At 36.5% G+C, this 20,303-nt stretch overlaps 5 protein-coding genes across 5 annotated transcripts; 4 read left to right on the plus strand and 1 right to left on the minus strand.

Annotated features, from left to right (window-relative positions):
- The first annotated feature begins 211 nt into the window (after positions 1–211).
- On the plus strand, positions 212–2,103 carry LOC145218673 (uncharacterized). Its single transcript, XM_080086079.1, has 3 exons — positions 212–454; positions 898–1,044; positions 1,370–2,103. The coding sequence occupies exons 1-3, from the start codon at positions 298–300 to the stop codon at positions 1,546–1,548; spliced, it is 483 nt and encodes a 160-aa protein (XP_079942205.1). The 5' UTR covers positions 212–297; the 3' UTR covers positions 1,549–2,103.
- Positions 2,104–3,224: 1,121 nt separating this feature from the next.
- LOC145218689 (cytochrome P450 2B1-like) lies at positions 3,225–8,200 on the plus strand. The gene is made up of 9 exons (XM_080086099.1): positions 3,225–3,583; positions 3,888–4,033; positions 4,270–4,372; positions 4,721–4,830; positions 5,231–5,352; positions 5,780–5,910; positions 6,016–6,160; positions 6,725–6,888; positions 7,171–8,200. The coding sequence occupies exons 1-9, from the start codon at positions 3,302–3,304 to the stop codon at positions 7,483–7,485; spliced, it is 1,518 nt and encodes a 505-aa protein (XP_079942225.1). The 5' UTR covers positions 3,225–3,301; the 3' UTR covers positions 7,486–8,200.
- Positions 8,201–9,247: 1,047 nt separating this feature from the next.
- On the plus strand, positions 9,248–10,077 carry LOC145219833 (cytochrome P450 2W1-like). Its single transcript, XM_080087140.1, has 2 exons — positions 9,248–9,533; positions 9,853–10,077. The coding sequence occupies exons 1-2, from the start codon at positions 9,267–9,269 to the stop codon at positions 10,075–10,077; spliced, it is 492 nt and encodes a 163-aa protein (XP_079943266.1). The 5' UTR covers positions 9,248–9,266.
- A 592-nt stretch (positions 10,078–10,669) lies between these two features.
- On the plus strand, positions 10,670–14,688 carry LOC145218882 (cytochrome P450 2J5-like). The gene is made up of 7 exons (XM_080086281.1): positions 10,670–10,766; positions 11,004–11,113; positions 11,395–11,516; positions 12,195–12,319; positions 13,293–13,437; positions 13,612–13,775; positions 14,291–14,688. Exons 1-7 carry the CDS (start codon positions 10,686–10,688, stop codon positions 14,600–14,602), a joined length of 1,059 nt encoding a protein of 352 aa, XP_079942407.1. The 5' UTR covers positions 10,670–10,685; the 3' UTR covers positions 14,603–14,688.
- A 1,579-nt stretch (positions 14,689–16,267) lies between these two features.
- On the minus strand, positions 16,268–20,303 carry LOC145219834 (cytochrome P450 2H1-like). Its single transcript, XM_080087141.1, has 9 exons — positions 20,037–20,303; positions 19,474–19,619; positions 19,248–19,350; positions 19,010–19,119; positions 18,669–18,790; positions 18,114–18,238; positions 17,679–17,823; positions 17,199–17,362; positions 16,268–16,579 (listed from the first exon to the last, which is right to left on the minus strand). Exons 1-9 carry the CDS (start codon positions 20,301–20,303, stop codon positions 16,268–16,270), a joined length of 1,494 nt encoding a protein of 497 aa, XP_079943267.1.

Genomic DNA, 20,303 nt, shown 5'->3' on the forward strand with positions numbered 1-20,303 from the left:
GTTTTTTTCAAATCATGGTTTAGAATACACTACTTTTTGAGATAGATAATGCAGATATGTTACTGTGGGCGAAATGGTATATATTCTCATCATTTAGAAGAGGTTTGTTTAAATTATAAACATCAAGTTCTTTTCGGATACATAACGAATAAGCACTTTTAATATCTGCATTTGTAATACAGCTTTTCCTTTAGTTTTTGAAAGTACAAGTGATTCCATTTTTCTTCAGATTAGTAGGTTTTTATTAAAAAAGACCGTAAATATCTTAAAAGGGGAGGCATAGTCAAAATCACCAAGATGTTTGACATTATTATGACCATAACGTTTGGTCTGATCAGTCTTATTCTCATAATTGTTTCGGCTGCAACTCCAGCTTGGCTGAGTAACGGAACTGGAATCTTTATTAACTGTATCACTACGGCAGGTGGACTTGCAGGATGCACAGGAGTCTTTGGTAAGTTTGGAGGTTAACCTTGCTCAGACCTTAAGCACCAAAGTCTCAGAATGTGCGAAAAAAAAGAATGTAACGGCCCAAATGACATAATGGGCGACATGCTTTATAGTTTAGCCGTTTAGGCTATGCTCATACCCAGTGGTGGGATTCAGTCGGTTCGCACCGGTTCTATAGAATCGTCTCAAGAAAGTTTATGAGATCAGCGAACCGGTTAGCATTACTGGTTACTGTCAATGGACTTTTTGTAACAGAACCGGCTGAAAAATATGACTTTTGTGATAGAACCGACTGACAAAAATTTTGAATCCCACCACTGTTCATGTAATCATTAATGATATATTCGTTGTTCGACTTATAGACAGTGTGTGTATAGTGCCCCGAATAACATCAATTCATTGCGACATTAACTTTTCTTCTGTGTAAAGAAAACATTTTATTTTCAGGCAACGAAGTGATCAGCTTAGTGACAGCGGTGCTTTGCATTATAAGTGCTACTTTTGCTCTCGCGGCGCTTATATTCTTTGCAGTCTACGTTAACCGATACTTGAGGCAGCAGGGACTCACTGCAGCGACACTGTACCTTTTCTCGGGTGAGCAAACAATACGACAAAAACAATACTGGGCCAAAACAATTTAAAATAGAAATCTTATGTTTTATTAACAACTTACTTTTTAAATAAAGGAGTTTTTTATCGCGATTCTAATAAATTAAAACTATTAACTGGTAAAGGGCTATATCGACATAAGTTCATGGCTTATCCCAGCCTAGTGGATTATATACATCACTTCTTTGCTATACTTGTTTCGTAAAACGGATTGCTTATGTTGAAGTTTGAAGTATTATCATACCAAACATGGACAAACCAAAAGCCATGGAACCTCATAAGTTAATTAACCGTATGTATTTCGTTTTAGCCACCTTTGCTATAGCGGCTGGCATTGTTTACCTGGTTGGAACAATTGACCAAACTGTGCCCAACGGTGGACTATATTACTTTGGCTACAGTTTTTACTTGTGTTGGGGAGCTGCACTGAGTGGTTTAATTGCCTGTGGGTTCGGCTTTTATGCTGGAGCAAAAGGCAACGAAGTGTAGTAAACCTATACGTTATTGCCTACACCACTAGATAAACGTTTTTCTAACTGTTTTTGGTATGCCCATTTTCGAATGGTAGCCCTAATATAGTCAATTTGCTACGTTTTTGAAACAAATATGCAAAGTAGTTTGCAATGACAGCATTAACTTTATTGACTTAATGTTTCCATCAAGCAATTCGGCAATTTATAAAAATAAAACGTTTTCCTCATCATACATTTCGGTGCACAGTAAATGTTTTCATTTCCTGGGCTTCCTGTCTGCGAATGTATTGTTCTTTATTGCGTTGTAGAGCTGTCGGGTCCTTTTAATTTGTCGTGTATACATTACGATGATATTATGAACGTTTATTTGCTTCGTATCTATGCAATGATCACTTTTTCTATGCAATAGCGTCTTCGTATTTATCACACACTTTGCTTTGTATGTAGCTGCCCAACAAGCTTGATAACTATAGTCGCTTTAACACCGCCTTTAAAAGTGTAAAAAGCGTACAAATGTCGGCCTATTAACCCACTATTCGCAAACTACGAAAATAAACCAACTTTTCCTCAATTAGATTTCGTAAGTTTACCATTGCTAACCTATCCACTTCAGGTCGTCTGACGTCACCAGTCAAGCGGAAACATCATTCTCTGACAAAGCACGAGGGTAGACAGCTTTTGCACAATGAAAAAGTGCGCTTTAAATGGTTGTCGTCCCAACGTTTGGGTTTAACAGATACGAGTGAGTTTGGGTTGCGCAGAGACTAAGAATTTTATGCCAACATGCAAAAGTATTAGTGACAAAAATAAGCAGGTGTTTACGACTAGTATACCCCTGCGTTTATGCGGACATTAGTGTGGTTTAGCGTATCATTTGAAGCAAAAAGTCTCTAATCTGCCATTACGTTTATAGCACTGTCTTCAACTAAACATATGATCAGGGCCAAATTCATCCCCCATTGTAGCCTACACGTTCATGTAAGAAAAATGTAATGCCGGAAACAGCTGCGGAAACTGTAGTGAACAAGCTTGGCAAGTTAATGTGCATTTTATCACACACATTCTCACTCTGTTAACTTAACCATTCAGACTGTATACTTCAAAGTAAAATACCGCACTGCCCAGTTCTGGAAAATTGAGTCAACATCAGAAGCTCAGCACGCGGATAAATCCCTTCTTTCAAAATGGTATGCGTGCTGACAGCTTGTCGTGCCCAAGGCAAACTTGTTTCAAATAGTTCAACGGTTTCAAATTACTATTATTGCCCACTCGTCAGGGTTTAGTATTGGAAGACGGTTGCTGGTTTGTTGTACTGCTTAGGAGGCCACAGTTTACTTTCAGATAATGTTGTTGAAACAATTTAATGTTATATCTGCAAGATTCGGGTTTATGAGAAACAATGTGCAATAAATGGCGACCAGTATTCTATAGTTTCGAGCAGTATTCTGTAATATGTGTAAACAGGCATATTGTTTTTGCATAATGAGCATGTAGCCTGTTTGGAGCTGTTTAAAACTGTACATAGCAACACAATAGCACTGTATAGCATGGCTGCAGTATAAATGCGGTGTCATATTTTTTTCTCTTTCATATCCTGTAGCCAGTGTTAAAATTATTACCAGCATAGCTATACAAAAATGTACATTTGCCTGTCAGCAAGTCGTTTTAATGCGCTACTAGGCATTTTTTGTGAAGGCATCCTGGGTAAAATTGATTTGCTAGTTTCAGACAAGTGTTTAATCTAAACCAAATGATTTTTGAAAAAAAATATGTTTCTCGCCTTTAACACTTTATGCACGCTCGACTACGTATTCTGGGGTATATGCTTTGCACTTTTCGCGCTATTATTTCAACGTTGGCACCGAAAGCCTTGCCCCAACTTTCCACTAGGACCCCGGGGAATTCCCGTGTTAGGGGTGCTACCGTTTGCCGGGAATTACCCTGAGAGAAAAATACGCCAATGGAGTTTGGATACCTATGGCCCTGTGATGTCTGTAAGACTGGGATTCAACGATGTTCTGTTTCTTAACAGCTACGAAGCTATTCAACAGGTTTGTACAAAATAAGCCTGTTGTATATTAAAACATAATTGTAAGTCTGGCTGGGCTCTTCAAGTCGTGTTCGTGTTCGGGATAAAGGTTAAGGTAAATCTTGAATAAACAGACTGTGGTTTGTTTTCTAAAATAGGGCGTTCGGCCCGGGATTGGGCTTGAGCTACTTTAGGGTTCGGGCCACACTTTCGCGTCCAATTACAATTTTGTGTTAAACAATCTGTTAAGTATAATATAGCTTCAGTAACATCTAAAAAAATAAGTTAATTAAATTAATTGACAACGACGGTTTGTTTAAATGCAGGCTTTTGTCAAGCAAGCAAATGCATTCTCTGGACGTCCACAGATTAACATTTTGCAAGATATATCACAGAATCAGGGTATTATTATGGTGGACCATGAAGGCTTTCACAAAGCATTGCGACTTTTTGTCGTACAAAAGTTAAAACAGTAAGTTTTCATTGATTGACATCAAATTGATGTCTTTGAACTAGAATCGACTGACTTTGTTTCAACAGAAGGTTTTAACGCCCAGATGTTCTTTTGCGTTGACCATGCAATCAGTGTTCGTCTATGTTTTCGATTTTTAACTGATATGGTTGATATGTTGGTGTTATGGCTTGGTATAAACCAGTCAAATAGTAAAACTCTGCAGGCCTTTTAGATGTATTATTCTTTATTATCAGATTCGGATATGGAAAAAGGGGAATGGAAGACGTTTGCAACGATGAGATCGATTGCCTCATTAACAGATTCCGCCAAAAGATAGGACAGCGAGTTGACATTACGGTAGATTGATTTCTGTGAAAGATTGCTTTAAAAGGCTTCCATAAAAGCCACCTGAAACCTAAATTAACAAAGCCAACGCTAAAACAGTTGTAACAAAAATTAATAATCATAAGTGCTTGTCACATGATTTTAAGTAAGCAATTTCTCTGCAAAAACGTTAATAATCCTAAGCTTTAATAACAATGTTGTATTCGCTGTCAGAAACTGAGGATGCCATAAACACTTGATGAAATCTATATTCTGTGAAAATACTGTGTACAACGGTTGATTCTGTTTGTGTCCTAGAATTTTATACACTGGGTTTGGATTATAATCCTAAGTCATGTACATATACTTTATATATACCAGACAGATCTAAGTATCGTGACAGCGAACGTGATTTTTAATCTGACCTGTGGAAGGAGATGTAACACCGATGATCACCGATTTCGTCGCTGCATATGGCTTGTTCATAAGTCGTACGTGGATTGTTTGATGCTTTGTTAAGTGAAATCGTTGAGCAAGCTCTTAAAATCTGTTCTATGCCGTTTTAACGCGCTGTGCCCTAGGCTGATATTTTTCAAAGGCTATAGTTGGCAACACGCTGCTATGTTTGAGGTATAGCGGCATCACTAGAAACCATTTGTCTTTTTTCACCATTATCGTACATTAGGTAAAACCTAAGTTGTGTTGATAAAAATAATGTGTGGCATTTAGTTATTTTATTGGCCATATCTACAACACAATAAAGTTACCCCTATTTTTTCGATAGCTAAATTGGTTGAAGAAAAGTCTTGTCGTTTTTAACTTAATGGCAGTGTAGTGTAAAAGGTTTCCTAACAAACCAAATAATTCTATGCAAAGTAAACACATTTCTAGATTTACAAACACCGATGATTCGCTTTACATTGCAATGCTGACTTTGTTCGACTCTCTAAAATACATCCCGCCCTTCCGTGGCGCTCGTGAGCGGTTTTTGCTTTACCAGAACGAACTTATAAGTGAGTTGTTATTTTTGTATGTCGTACTACTTTATCTGAATAAACATACCCTTTTTTGCATTTTTCATAATAGTTGTAAAACAACACCATTTTGGAACACTTAAACGGATCTGTTCATAGGTTTAATGGTGAAAATAACTTTATCAATGATGATGACATGAGCATTTGCCGAAACGTTTGAAATATAAAGCATGTCGCTTTTTTACTTCTACTTGGACCGTTATTTTTACTATTAAACACTCTTTTAATGCAACGCCATTTTTGGCAACTGTTTTTGAGTGGAAAATTGTTTAAACCTAATTGAAAGCTTGTATTCTTTAGCACATTTGTTCTGCCCTGTTTATTTGGCGAATCGACTTTATTTTGCAAACTTTAAATCATTAAAGCTTTAGAAAGTAAACATTTTACATGTACTTGGTATTCTTAGATCAATTTAAGAAGGAAGTCAACGAACACAGAAACACTTTTGACCCAAGTGATCTTCGAGACTTTATCGATGCGTTTCTACTTGAACAAGCAAAAGAGAAACAAATAGAGGGAAAGAATTCGAAATTTACAGTGCGAAAAGTCCTTTAAACACGCTAACTGTTTTATGTCACCGCACCACCGCACCTTTCTGTAAAACTCAATTGCCGCCTATAAATAGATAAAAATATGTTTAAGGACGGTGAATTGTTTCTTTGCGTTCGCGATCTCTTTGGAGGCGGCGTTGAGACTATTGTTACCATGGTGAGGTGGTCGATTTTGTGTCTGCTGCATTATACACAATTTCAAGATATCCTTGTCGAAGAAATTTTACGAGTCCTGGGTAAGTGGTTAAGAAAATATTTGGGGCTGAGTTCTGAGTGAATACACGCTCCAATTTATGCTCTTCAGCGTAGTTTACTAACCGTACTACTAAAAGCACAAAGTTTCTTGCAAAGTTTACTTAGTTGCAACACGCTCAGACGTAGCTGTGTGACAACGAATATATGTTTCTCTGTACTTTTTTGCACCTCAAGTGGAAAATAGGTCCGTTTTGTAGGACAAAACTCGTGTTACATATAATATCGAAATATACCCTTAGTAAGCAGATTCGATGTTAAATCTATAAACATATACTGAGCCTAAATAACATCGCTATCAATATCCGAATGCAGTTTCGAAACAAAAATGCACGTTTAGGTAGGGAAATCGCTTAAAACTCACTGATGCATAGATCTTATTGAGGGCAACACAAGAAACCAAGACAGGACTACAATCAACACTCTGGCCAGAATAAACTGGCCTCTGAATGTTTTGGCATATACCGTACTGCGTGTTTTGTTTACATACAGGGTGTTTAATTCCAACTTGACATGTGTTTTATGTTCGATGTCGTTTTATCTGTCAGGACCTTTAGGAAAACCTTCTATGGCATTAAAGAAAGATATGCCGATGATGTTTGCTTTCTTGCAAGAAGTATACAGGTATCGCCCTGTTGTTACCCTCAACATACCTCACATGACAACCGAGGATACTCAACTATACGGTTATAACATACCCAAAGGCACCAGGGTAAGATGATATTCAATTAAATTGGTATCACCAAGTCGACTGAAGTTACGTAAGAAGATTGCTTCGTATTGTTGAAAAAAAACACACATAGTTTAACCCGTCACTTTTTGGCCTGGATAGTTTGTTCAACTCAAACTGTATCCTGTTGGGAAAAACGTATTTTTACTGTCATTTACGCGACTATATCCCAGTATTAAATGTGAAACATATGTTAGTTTGGCTAAACACAAATAAGTATCATTTGCTGTTACTTATTCAAGTGTTCTATAATTTTATAAACAGGTTACTGCAAACTTTTGGGCGGCTCATTTCGACCCACAAATATGGAAAGATCCCTTTAAATTTGACCCATATCGACACATTGATGAAGAGGGAAATTTTGTACCTTCAGAAAAAGTGATACCATTTTCGATGGGGCCTCGCTTTTGTTTAGGCGCAAATCTTGGAAAAATGGAAGTATTTTCAATTTTTGTAAGAATCTTGCAGAATTTTAAAATAATGCCGTCAAGTGACCAATTGCCGTCACTAGATGAAGGCACGACTATGATTGCGTTTTCACCGCTTCCTTTTGACATTGTATTGAAAGAGCGTCTTTGACATACTGGTTTTAGGTTTTTCTACAATAGTCTTTTGTTTAGGGTTTAGGGTCAGGCCACAATTTTTGCGTAAGATTATTTAAAAACTATACTGAAACATTTAATAAAGGACATTTTGTGGGGAATGCGTTTTTTTTACAGCGCAACTGTTTGTTTGCAGTGTTTTGCTTTTTTGTTTCATTATGAGTTCATGACACACTTTCAAGCACAAACGAGCTATACACAGTACTGTACTTTTATTTATATTATCAGGAACCAAAGTCAACTAAACTTTTGTACCATATGTTACAGCTTAAATTTTACGGCAAAGATTTCGGTTCTGTTCTCGTTAACGCCGTACCAACGTTTAAAGTGCAACCTTATCCAAAGTTTCTTTTGCCCAGTAAATTCTCTTACCAACTATTTTTGGTTTTAGAATTTATTTCCCAAATTATTAAAACTACCACTTACTGTTAAATTTCCCCGGAATAGAGATCTTAATTCTATGATTATGAAATATTTGTCGTGTATCGCTAAGTATTCTATTGTTATGGGGAAGAATTAGTTTTGTTAGATTCTGTGCAATTGTCAAATTGACAAGTCTGATGCGAAAAGAAGCATTTGTTTTGGTCGTGACGCACAAGCTGCTGAAAAAAAGCCGCATGTTTTTCCCCGCGGGTTTTCGCTGACGGAAAGAGTTTCAAGTGACAAGTAAAATATGCTGCTTACATGAAAAATTGTTTACCAATCGTGTTTCCAGTTTAAACACGTTGCAAATTTGCTTCAACATTGAACAATACAGTTAAATCCGGATTTGAGGTAAGTTTGTTGCAAGTGAACATTGTTACCATACAATGTGCGTTCAAATTAAATGACATAAGGTGGTCAAACTTTATGACAAACTTGACTAAAAAAAAAAATTTAAGCAAACCGTAAAGTTGATTAAAGTTAAAAGTCCGCAGTAGCAAATGATTTTGGTACAAATTAGAGCAACAAGTTGAACCGATAGATATATATTTAAAAACAGACGCTTTAGATCAGGGGTTACCAAACAACAGCCCGGAGATCATTTCAGCAGGCTCGCTACCACATTTTTAGGCTCGCTAAACCATGTTGATAACTTTGTAACATTCAGAGACTAATCTACTCCTTACGCAAGTTTTCCTGCGAAATGTAGAATTTATATTTCCTGGTTTCATAGGATTACTACGCCCTGGATTGATCCAAATCCAGTTTGTTACGTCACAGACAAGAAGTGTAATTTGTGGGTAAACAATCGCCTCGCGAACAAGTTAGGGCATGTAACTATGCGGCCCGTGCGATCAATATTAAACTCATCCGGCCCGCAGTGAAAAAGTTTGCTGACCCTAGCTCTGGAGTCTAGACTGCTGGTAAAGCAATGTCGTCAATTGCTTGTTGACATACGCGTTGCAATAAACATATCAAACAGTCGGCAAGAGCGAAAAGGGTTAGGGTGGCGTAAGTGCCTGCTAAGTCGTAAGTGTTTGCTGCCGTAGGCACAAAGTCTAAATTGTGTCACACTGCCAGTCGTATGTTGGTATAAATGAACAGGCTTGTGTTAAACTTGGATTCATTTGCCAAGTGCCTCGATTTGACGAACGAAAAAACACGTTTCGGTAAGGCTAAAAATTTCATAATCTGTTTGTACAGAAAATAGATGCACTCAAGGTGTTTTAACAATCATCTTCTTTGTTACATTTTGTGTTTTTATGGTCAAAAATTTTAACTTAAAGATGTTATTTTATGAAATTTTAGAGGTAAACTTTTTATTTGAGCAACAAAATGAATGTCTTGGATTACTTTGTTAGCGGTGTAGCAGTGATCATCGCATGTTGTTTGCTTCTGTTTCAATGGTGGTGGCGTAAACCCCATCCTAAGTTTCCGCCAGGACCCAGGGGAATTCCATTGTTTGGGGTACTCCCATTTTTGGGGACTTTTCCGGCTCGTACAATTACACAGTGGGCTCAGGAGAAGTACGGTCCAGTACTGTCGGTGAGGTTTGGAAGCGAGGACGTTGTAATTTTAACCAATTGGAAAGTTTTGAACCAGGTGCGTTACCGATGGTTAACATCTTTAACATCCGACTCATTAGCTATTGCTTTTCGGCAAATACTATAAAATATTGCACCTATTTGTTTTTCTAAATTGTCATCATGAACGTTTATTTGGATTCCAATTAATAAATAAGTTACAATTGAGTTTGTCTTGGAAACAGTACAATCCACAAACTGTAAATACAGAAAAACGAGCCAAATATGGGCGTGTATAATCATCAGAGAAGTATATTTTCATACAAACTAAATCTTGGTCGAAATTAAATAAAAAAAATAAATAGTGCATTTTCTAATTTGTGTTATGGGTTTTTTAGGCCCTGGTAAAGAACAATGCTCGATTTGCTGGCAGACCATACGTTCCAATTTTCAACGCGGTTACAGGCAACAAAGGCGTGCTTTTCAGAGATTACAGCGAGGATTGGAAAACTCAGAAGCATTTTGGTTTAAGGGTTTTGCGAGAGTACGCTCAACATTTTTTGTCTCCAGTGGCAATTTATAAATATTATTTCAGAAATTCAGAAAAAATTTTCATAATCTAACTTATAAATGATAATTGTGTAATGCAGTGGTTCCCAAACTTTTTCATATTTTTTTCAAAACGGTCCCTTTGCCATCATTTCGAGGGCTCGCGGCCCTTAAGCCTAAATGTGTATTTCATAAAAACGAAGTTGATTGCAGGATTTTAGCTAGTTATGCAAAATTGCGCATAACAATCATCCAAAGACAGCATATGACATCACAAACAGGACAAAAACAGTACGTTTGTGCGCGAACAATTGCATTTTTGATAGTTGCCATTCAATAAAGGCCATTGTTTAGCAAAGGAGACGGTCGATTCTCAATTCTACCTTTATTTAAACTTACTTACAGGCACAAACTGAAGCCAAATAAGATTATAGAATTACTTCAACCGCTTCGCGGTCCCCTCAAAATTGCCTCACGGACCCCTAAAAGACCGCGGACCCCAGTTTGGGAACCGCTGGTGTAATGGGATTTTGCTACAATTTTAGGTGTGTTATGCAAGACAACATAACGTTATTTCTGTACTGTAATTTTGACACGTGAACAAACAAAAAGGTTAAGGTAATCAATCACCAACTATAACTTTAAATCACATCGTTGAAGGTGGGGACTGGGCAAACAACGTATGGAGAATGTTGTAAACACAGAGGGGGATTACTTTCTAGACTACATTAGAAGCACTGTTGGAAAACCAATGGATTTAAAGGTGGGTTTGTGTCCTGCCGCTAAAATAACTTTCATTATGTATTATGGCGTGAAAATTACATTCCATTTCGTGCGTCATGCAATTTATAAAAATACATTTATTGACTTTTGCAATACATGTACACCAAATACATTTTGAAAATAAGTTTACTAAATTGGTAAATTCATATTCCAGCAGGTGTGCCGACCTAAAAAAAGAGTAACAAATTAAATAAAAAAAATTGATCTTATAAAACAGAAATATCTTTTCAACGTAACCGGGAACATCATCTCTCAAATCACGTGGGGTACTCGTTACGAATATGATGACGTGATTTATAATGGAATATTGGAGGATCTAAAACTTTTGTAAGAAAAAAAATCATTGTTTTTTAAACCTCATTGTTAATTGTGTATGAAATTTTTTTGGGGGTTGCATTGCAAAGAGAGCAGATACAATTAAAACGTTGCCTCTTTGATTTTTAAAAACGTTGGGCAGCCTTATCGTATTACGATTAAAATACCTTAAAAAACACACGCACTAAAGATTTAGAGTAAACAAACAAAAAGTAAAGAATGTATAGTTTGTGTACCAAAATGAACTAAATAAGTTAAATAAAAACAAAATTTAAAAATTACATTTGTTGCAGATTCGGAGACATGGAGTATGGTCGAAAGCTGTTTTGGGTATATTATGCACCAGAACTTAGATATTTACCTGGTTTTAAAAGAGCTTATAACCACTTCTTAGAACGACAATACAGTTCTGTAGGTAAGCCCGCACAAGATTGGTTTGATTTGATGTTTAGGTTTCATAAGTTTAATTTTAGGCATGTCCAAGAAGATTATAGCGTATTGGATCGAAATAAATATGGAACAAGCCTGACAAAACTGGTTTGGTTAGATAATATTAAAGTAAAGACGTCGAAAATGATGATCAAGGCATTGTAGACGGCAAGAGATTATAGTCTAAGTCCAAATTAATTTGTGAAGGAGAATTGTTTTTTGGTAAACAGTCCAAAAGTGTTCATATAAATAAACCCGTGTGCAAAATATGTACCTGGTGGGTGGTATTTTATTCAGCCCTTCCATTAACTTTTTCATTTTGCACCTGGCACAGCTCACCAGACAGTCGCATGGAGAAGGGCTTTGCGTTTGGTGTCTTTCTGCTTGTTTGCAGATATTAACGATGCTGTAAAAGCAAAATATTTTTTTTAATGTACATTTAAAATTTAAGAACGACTAAATGTTTTTTTCTGATCTTACGTCCATTGCTATAGGACTCATTAGTTTTCATTCACCAAGGGTGATTCCAGTTTTAGGTTTCAGTTACTAGTAGAGTCTGTTTTATGTATACAACTTTTATGATATTGTTTTCCCTAATGACACTTGTGACTTCATTCTACATTTGAAGGTGACATACGTTCAATAAATATGTTGACGCTTTCAGAGTTCATGAGAGAGCAAATCGCCGAACACCAGAAGAATTTCAATAGAAACGATATTCGAGATTTTATGGATGCTTTTATCTTTGAACAAAGACATGGAACGGAAATAAACAAAAAATGGTTTACTGTAAGTTCTTATTTAACTGAAGTAGAAATCAGAAATAATACGGACCCGATGTGCCTTAATGTGGCCGCGGAATGCTACGGTCAATACCCTGGTGGTCAATGCCATCTCACCTGATGTTCAGTACCTTTTCATCTGACAGTCACCAGATGCCCTAATGAAAGCTTAGGTCGACAAACTGTACACTTTCTGCTACTACTTACCCATTTTAACGACATATTCTGTTCCAACCAAAAAACTACCAAAATACCTTTTTGATTAATTCCCATTTGCACCAAATGCTTTTATTTTTTTATTTAAAATGTAAAGATACCTAAAATTTAATATAAGTAATGATACCTTGGTGCAAAAGCTGTAGCGACATTTCAATCATTTGAACTTATTTATGTAAAAAGTGGACATTTTAAAAACACAATCCAGATCGCAATGTAGCTGTTAAATACTTTGCCCTAGTTTGTAATTCGAAAAATATAAAATGTGAATTAGTAACATAGTTTTAATGTAATTGTACTTAACGTGACTGTCGTGTTTTTTGTCAAGCCGAATGTGATGTGACATACAACCGAGCTAATTTTATCTAATTTAGAGCATGATCGCTATCAATTAACAGCAGAATTTAAATAGGCTGCCGTTGCCGTTTGGTTAACTAAACCCACCTATTAGGCTAGAGCAGGGGTCGGCAACTTTTTTTGTACGGACCATTTTTGAAACTAAAATTTTATCCCGGGCCGGTCTTTAAAATACTACAAATATTCAGCAATGAAAACGTCTAAATTAGTTTATTATTCCCGGGATTCATGAGCAAAGTGTATAAAGCATTTAACCTGGAAAATTATACGGCCTGGTAACAACCTTCTCGCGGACCGGTACCGGGCCGCGGACAAGCGGTTGCCGACCTGCACTGGGCTAGAGAATTGCCTAACCATTCGCAAAACAATATGTCATATTTCCATAAAAAGAAAACTTGTTCTTATAGGATGAACAGCTTGTAATGTACGCGAAAGATTTGTTTCTGGCTGGAACGGAGACCTCCAGCACCACTCTGGGGTGGGCGTTTCTTTACCTTTTGCATTATCCGGAGTGTTGGGAACCTATTGAAAAGGAAATTGAAAAGGCCTTTGGTCAGTTTATCAAGAGCTGAGCTTATTTTACAAACTAGCATCAAAAAACAATTATAACATTCTAAGTGTTGCAAGTTTTACAGAGTTTGGTGTAAGTATACGCTGCAGTGGACATTTAGGGAGTATCGTAGTATAAAAGTATAATTGACCTCATTAACCGTTTTTTTCTTCAAGGTATTAACGGCGTCCCTACATTGTCCAGACGAGACGAAACGCCATATATCATGGCCTACATACAAGAAACCATGCGAGTTAGAACCCTGGTAACTTTAACCGCTCAACATAAAACAACTGACGACGGATATTTAAATGAACATTTTATTCCGAAAAACACGACTGTAAGTGCAAGAGATTTTTTCCCTTCACCCAAATGTTAGGGGTTGTAGTTTGAAAGAATAAAATGACGGTTTTGCTTTTTCTGTGCCGTTACGTTCATTCTTGGGTTAAATAAACCTGCAGCCATGGCAAGCGTTTAAGACGGGGTTCGAACCCAGTACTCTGTGAACAAATAACCCCATCAAACCATTCAGCCACGTTTACATAATTTTTGTTAAAATGTAGCGCAGTTTAGTGGTAAAGTTTCTATCGTGGTATTTAAAATTCTGCTCCAATTTTTCTGCCCTATGATTTGGACTTTTGTGAGATTTTTTTACTCTTTCACTAATTGCAAAAAAAGATTGAGATGGTAAAACTGGAAGTACAGAACGTAACCTACAACAAAAAACCTATCACTATCTGTTCCAATATAAACTTTTTTTCATAATTTTTTCTTATTGCACTTCGTTTCTTTGAAACTAAATACGTTTAAGTATATGCTACCAATTTTCTACAAAGTCATGGCGTTCACTTGCAGGTAATTCCATGTTTGTGGGGCGTTCACATGGACCCGGAAATATGGCCAAATCCAGAAAAGTTTGACCCATACAGACATATCGACAACAATGGAAAGTTTGTTGCATCTGACAAGATTGTCCCATTCTCGATGGGACAAAGATTTTGCCCCGGAGAAGGAGTGGCCAAAGTGGAGATCTACATATTCTTTGTAAAGATCTTGCAGAAATTCAAGTTTCGGGCTCCGAATAAAAGCATTCCGTCTCTGGATGGCCTACTTACCACTATCCATGTGCCTAGTGAGCTAAATGTAATTTTTGAGGAGCGTCACTAACATTTAAGTTAATTACACAATATTAAGAAGCCGGTTGTGTCTTACTGCACATTAAAGCATTTGGACTACGCAACCATTATACTGTTTGTCATTTAATTGTTTGTTCCAATTTTAGTTTTCTGTAAAACTTGTAAAATCGAATTTTGAATACACATTACAATTAAAAAACCTGAAAGTGTTTATAGTGTTATTGTATATAGAAGGTAGTTTCTCTTGATTTTTAATGTAAGTTTTGGCAAATTGCAACCTTGAAATCCCAAAGCGACCCTTTTGAACTTGAATAAACTAAGGTAGTGACATCTAAATTTTACACCGGCCAGTCACACGTGTTCCTAAAGTTATTTGCAGTAAATCTAACTTTTACTAGGAGAATTTTTTTTCGATTACCACTAAGTTGTGCTAAAGAGTCGATGAAGAGTTAAAAATTAGGCAAATATGAAACTTGGCCGAATGGCCTGGCGCGCCTGACCCATATACAGACATAAAAAGCTTGATCGGCATTCGTCCCCGGGAGTGTCCTGGGTTCGAATCCCGTGAAAAAAATATCCTGTGTTAATTGGGCAATTAAGTCTGTCGCAATCCAATTCCGTTTCATCTGTCGCGTTATAAAATTCGTTTAGATTAGATTAAATAGTCGCCAAGACTGCCAAAGGATAAGCATAACCGTCTGTGTTCACAGAGTTGGGGTTAATTGCAGTCTCGTCTACTGTACTTGTGTTTCCTGAGTAAGTGAATTAAGCGACATTGCTTCAACCTTAGAGGAACCTGATAGGTTAAACTATATTCATATCTGCAACTCTCTTGGACGTAACAATTAAATAAATATGACCCAACCGGCAATGCACATGTATACTAAGTTATCCATCTTGCAACATAATTCCAATTCCAATGAGCGTAACAGGTTGTGAAAGATTTTAATTAAGTAAGGCCCTAATTATTTCCAATAGGCGATACAGATACTCCTTTTCCCAAGAACTGCCTGGTTCTTCCTTTACCAAGAACTGATTAAATCATCCATCGGCTTTGATCCTTAAAGGCAAGCATTAAACGTCTTTATCGAGAGCACAGCTGTAAATAGTTTTTAACTGGTGTCCAACTCTAGTTTTGCGTTTAGTAAAAGTACACTTCTAAGATCAACTAGATTCACTTCAGCAACATTAAGTCTTACACTTAATAAGACGTTAGTTTGCGTAATACCCACTCTCCGCCTCTTCAGCACAACTTAGTGTTAATTAATAAGCCGATGTTTTGAAAAAAATTCTCTACGAATAGACTTAGGTTTACTACATAAAACTTTAGGAACGCTTTTGACTGATTATTGTGCAATTTCGCTCCTGTAGATTAATCATGTTTACCCGAGTGGTTTCGACTGGTGCATTGGTTTGAGGATTCATGGTAAAGGTTGCAAGATATTGAGTTGCAAAAAATAATCTGCAAATTGCAGTGAAATACCTGTTAAACACTCCCTTTACGTTATTTACATATTTACAATTTTTATTGAATCAAATTTTGATTTAACAAGTTTTACAACAACAAGCCAAACTTGGCACACACAAGCGTTAGATGGTTGGTTACACAGTTTAAATGCATGGATGTAGCCTACAACATGTAACATTTCAACTTTTTTTTGTCACAACCGACATCATAACGTTATGAAATGAAATGTTAGTGACGCTCCTCAAAAATTACATTTAGCTCACTAGGTACGTGAATAGTTGTGAGTAGGCCTTCTAGTGAGGGAATCCTATTATTTGAAGCCCGAAACTCAAATTTCTGCAAGATCTTTACAAAGAATATATAGATCTCCACTTTGGCCACTCCTTCTCCGGGGCAAAATCTTTGTCCCATCGAAAATGGAACAATCTTGTCAGATGCAACAAACTTGCCATTGCTGTCGATATGTCTGTATGGGTCAAACTGTTCGGGGTTTGACCATATCTCCGGGTCCATGTGAACAGCCCACAGACAAGGAATTACCTGCAAGTAAACGCAACAATTTTTAATACTCCTGAATTTAGCGAATCACGATAGCTGACAAATTTAAAAACATTTTCATTTGAAGAAAACTATATGCAACCTTTGTGCGAGAATATACATAGGAATACAGGGAAAAATTTCGTTTTGTACCATTTTAATCTGCCTGAGTAAAATACTCTCCAGAAAACGCCAAAACAGATGTAAAATGTGCTTTATGTAAATTAAATAAACATACACAAATTGTAACGACCGAAAACTATAAGTGTAAAACAGTTAAGACACACTTATAGTTATAATGATGAAAACTTTACCACTAATCTGCGCTAGAGAGTAAAGTCAAAGAAAATAATTCAAGTAGCCAAATGATCTGCGTCGCCCGGCAGGTTAAAAATTTAAACTTATAGGCATTAAAAGACGGGAGCGTTTTGGGATTTGATTCAAAGACTAAACCAAACCAAGTATTATCAAATCATGTATGAAACTCTTTTGCAAATAAAAAAATTTTTTTTTTGTCATAAAAGCATATTTTGTTTTTTACTGTTTTACTAGGTTGTGTGCACAGTAAATGGCAAAACAATCATTAACATTCAAGGGGAGTAAATAAAACTGTTTTACTTACAGTTGTGTTTTTCGGAATAAAATGTTCATTCAAATATCCATCTTCCGTTGTTTTATGTTGAGCAGTTAAAGTAACTAGGGTTCTGACACGCATGATTTCTTGTATGTAGGCCATGATGTACGGCGTTTCGTCACGTCTGGACAATGAAGGAATGCCGTTAATACCTTGAAGGAAAAAGTAGCGTACATGTTTAAACACGCAATATGTTATACAGCGTGGTTGCAATAATGCCTTTTGATTTTTACAACTTTCATGGACACACAAAAATTGATATTTTAGTGCTAATAGTGGGGAAAAACTTGCATCAAAGGGCTATAATTTGCATCCAACATATACCTTTTAACATTTTAACTACAGCATTTACACTAATCGCGCGTCCTTTTGCAATTGTCGACATGCAACATCTCCACGAAAAGATTGTTTTTCAACCCTTCAATGGTAAGTCTAAAGCCAGCACATTTGCACATGCACTCCACTCACCATATGCTTTCTCAATTTCTCTCTCAATACGATTACAACACTCTGGATAATGCAGAAGGTAAAGAAACGCCCACGCCAGGGTGGTACTGGAGGTTTCAGTTCCAGCCAGTAACAAATCCTTTCCATACATTACAAGTTGCTCATCCTGTAACAAGTTTCTCTTTTAAGCATATATGAAGAAATATAACGTTAGGTTGCGATTGCTACGAAATTCTCTAGCTTTATTACTTGGCTTGTTTAACCGTGCCGAAACCGGGTAACCGTTTTTAATTAAGATGTATATGGATAAAATACTTATGATCGACTATTGTCATCATAATTTTTTTCAAAAACTGAATATGAAAACATTTCAAGATTTAAAAAAAATAGTAATAACTTATGTAAAAGAAAAATATGTCAGTCTTTTTTTTCAAGATCAGTTAAATAAGTACTTACAGTAAACCATTTTTTGTTCATTTCCGTTCCATGTCTTTGTTCGAAGATGAAGGCGTCCATAAAATCTCGAATATCGTTTCTGTTGAAATTCTTCTGGTGTTCGGCAACTCTTTTTTCCATGAATTCTAAAATAAAATCATAAAACGTAAAAAAACAGCTACTAATACAAAAAGATTAATGTGAAAGGAAAAATTTGAGAAAAAAAGCTCAGACCTTGTTCTTAGTGCAAAAAGAAAGAAATAAAAGTGATACAGCAAATACCAACCAGCATGTGCAAATTATGCACACGTTTTCGCTGTTGTTAATTGATGCATGCACGTTTGGGCTTGGTGACCACAATCTAAAGTAATTCTCCTTCACGATTTTATTCGGTCCCAGGCTATTATCTCCTTCAGTATACATGCCTTAATGCTCAGTTTAAACTTATATATAACTAAACATTAAACAAAATTATTTTTGTCAGACTTGTTCCCTGTGTAATTCGACACAATACATGCCTCAACTTAAACTTCTAAAACTCAAACATCAAATCAAACCAGTCTTGTGGGGACTTACCTACAGAACTGTATTGTCGTTCTAAGAAGTGGTTATAAGCTCTTTCAAAACCAGGTAAATATCTAAGTTCTGGTGCGTAATATAACCAGAACAGCTTTCGACCATATTCCATGTCTCCAAATCTGCAACAAATATAGTTTTTTTAGGTGTCGTTTTCTTTAATGTTTATATTTGTTTCATCCGAAATTCACAAACTGGAGATAGTTAAGTGTTTTGTATTAGTAAGTTAACACGAAAGTTTGAAATTTCCTTCAGCAAACTGTCTCTGCCATTTTAACAAGGCAAAACATATCACAGCTCGTTACTTTAGCAAACTTATACAAACAATGATTTCTTCTTACAAAAGTTTGAGATCCTCCAATATTCCATTGTAAATCACGTCATTGTATTCGTAACGAGCACCCCAGGTAATTTGAGAGATGACATTGCCGGTTACGTTAAAGAGATATTTCTAGGTAGAACAAAAGTACAAAAAGAAAGATAAATAACATAGGCAATGTCTTCTTAAAAAATACATCAGTTTACTGTTTTTGTCACATATGCGTTGACACACACACATACGCACGCACGCGCACACACCTTTAAGTCTATTTGTTTTCCAATATTGCTTCTAATGCATTCTTGGAAGTAATCCCCCTCGCTGTTTACAATATCCTCTATACGCTTCTTGCCCAAACCCCACCTGAAACAAAATTATAAGTTAGATAGTGAATTAACAATTTAAACAACTTTCTCCCTGCTGTAGCGGTTTAACCACTACACAAAGGGCTATTATCTGCTTTAGACTTTAAAACGTTGTGCTTACTCTCGCAAAACCTTTAAACCAAAATGCTTCTGAGATTTCCAATCCTCGCTGTAATCTCTGAAAATCACGCCTTTGTTGCCTGAAACTGCGTTGAAAATCGTAACGTAAGGCCTGCCGGAAAATCGTGCACTGTTCTTTACCAGGGCCTGAAAATAACAAAACATAAAAAAATCACAATGCAGTTTATTTAACCAGAGAAATATAGAAGTCAAAACGTTGATAAGCAAATCAAAATTGCCAGAGGAGCTAAATTTGGTTTACACTTACGTGGTGCGAACCAAAACCTGTGCAGTTATATCCAGTAAAATTGATCCATTAAACTAGCTTTGACAAATACCTTTATTTTTAATTGTGAATATGCTTTTTGTAGTTTGATAAAAAATAACGAAAATTCTGCAGGATTTATAACATCAATAGTAAAAAACTTTTAAAAGTTGTCACTGGTGCAAGGGGCCCCCTTAACCGGCCACAAACACAATGATGTAGGTCTTATAGGACGGATGTCATCGTTAATACATGCGTCGGCCGTTGTTATAAGGCTGGGCATTTAGAAATTGACGCACCTGGTTCAAAACTTCCCAGTTGGTCAAAACTACAACGTCCTCGCTTCCTAACCTCACCGACATCACAGGACCGTATTTCTCCTGGGCCAACTGATTAATTGTTCGGGCTGGGAAAGTCCCCATAAATGGGAGTACCCCAAACAATGGAATCCCCCTGGGTCCTGGTGGAAACTTGGGATGAGGTTTACGCCACCATCGTTGAAACAGCAGCAAACAACATGCGATGATCACTGCCACACCGCTAACAGGGTGATCAAGGACATTCAT

This window comes from Phallusia mammillata, chromosome 3, assembly GCF_965637545.1.
Source record: "Phallusia mammillata chromosome 3, kaPhaMamm4.hap1.1, whole genome shotgun sequence".
Classification (NCBI taxonomy): Eukaryota; Metazoa; Chordata; class Ascidiacea; order Phlebobranchia; family Ascidiidae; genus Phallusia; species Phallusia mammillata.

Excerpts from the sequence above, each read along its gene's own strand:
- LOC145218673 (XM_080086079.1), top strand. The coding sequence starts at position 298 with ATGTTTGACATTATTATGACCATAACGTTTGGTCTGATCAGTCTTATT. Across the intron at positions 455-897 it reads AGGATGCACAGGAGTCTTTG|GCAACGAAGTGATCAGCTTA; the intron begins GTAAGTTTGGAG and ends TTTTATTTTCAG. Across the intron at positions 1,045-1,369 it reads GACACTGTACCTTTTCTCGG|CCACCTTTGCTATAGCGGCT; the intron begins GTGAGCAAACAA and ends ATTTCGTTTTAG.
- LOC145218689 (XM_080086099.1), top strand. The coding sequence starts at position 3,302 with ATGTTTCTCGCCTTTAACACTTTATGCACGCTCGACTACGTATTCTGG. Across the intron at positions 4,034-4,269 it reads GTCGTACAAAAGTTAAAACA|ATTCGGATATGGAAAAAGGG; the intron begins GTAAGTTTTCAT and ends CTTTATTATCAG. Across the intron at positions 4,373-4,720 it reads GACAGCGAGTTGACATTACG|ACAGATCTAAGTATCGTGAC; the intron begins GTAGATTGATTT and ends TATATATACCAG.
- LOC145219833 (XM_080087140.1), top strand. The coding sequence starts at position 9,267 with ATGAATGTCTTGGATTACTTTGTTAGCGGTGTAGCAGTGATCATCGCA. Across the intron at positions 9,534-9,852 it reads ATTGGAAAGTTTTGAACCAG|GCCCTGGTAAAGAACAATGC; the intron begins GTGCGTTACCGA and ends TGGGTTTTTTAG.
- LOC145218882 (XM_080086281.1), top strand. The coding sequence starts at position 10,686 with ATGGAGAATGTTGTAAACACAGAGGGGGATTACTTTCTAGACTACATT. Across the intron at positions 10,767-11,003 it reads GAAAACCAATGGATTTAAAG|AAATATCTTTTCAACGTAAC; the intron begins GTGGGTTTGTGT and ends CTTATAAAACAG. Across the intron at positions 11,114-11,394 it reads TTGGAGGATCTAAAACTTTT|ATTCGGAGACATGGAGTATG; the intron begins GTAAGAAAAAAA and ends CATTTGTTGCAG.
- LOC145219834 (XM_080087141.1), bottom strand. The coding sequence starts at position 20,303 with ATGAATGTCCTTGATCACCCTGTTAGCGGTGTGGCAGTGATCATCGCA. Across the intron at positions 19,120-19,247 it reads GAAAACAAATAGACTTAAAG|AAATATCTCTTTAACGTAAC; the intron begins GTGTGTGCGCGT and ends TGTTCTACCTAG. Across the intron at positions 16,580-17,198 it reads TTATTCCGAAAAACACAACT|GTAATTCCTTGTCTGTGGGC; the intron begins GTAAGTAAAACA and ends GTTTACTTGCAG.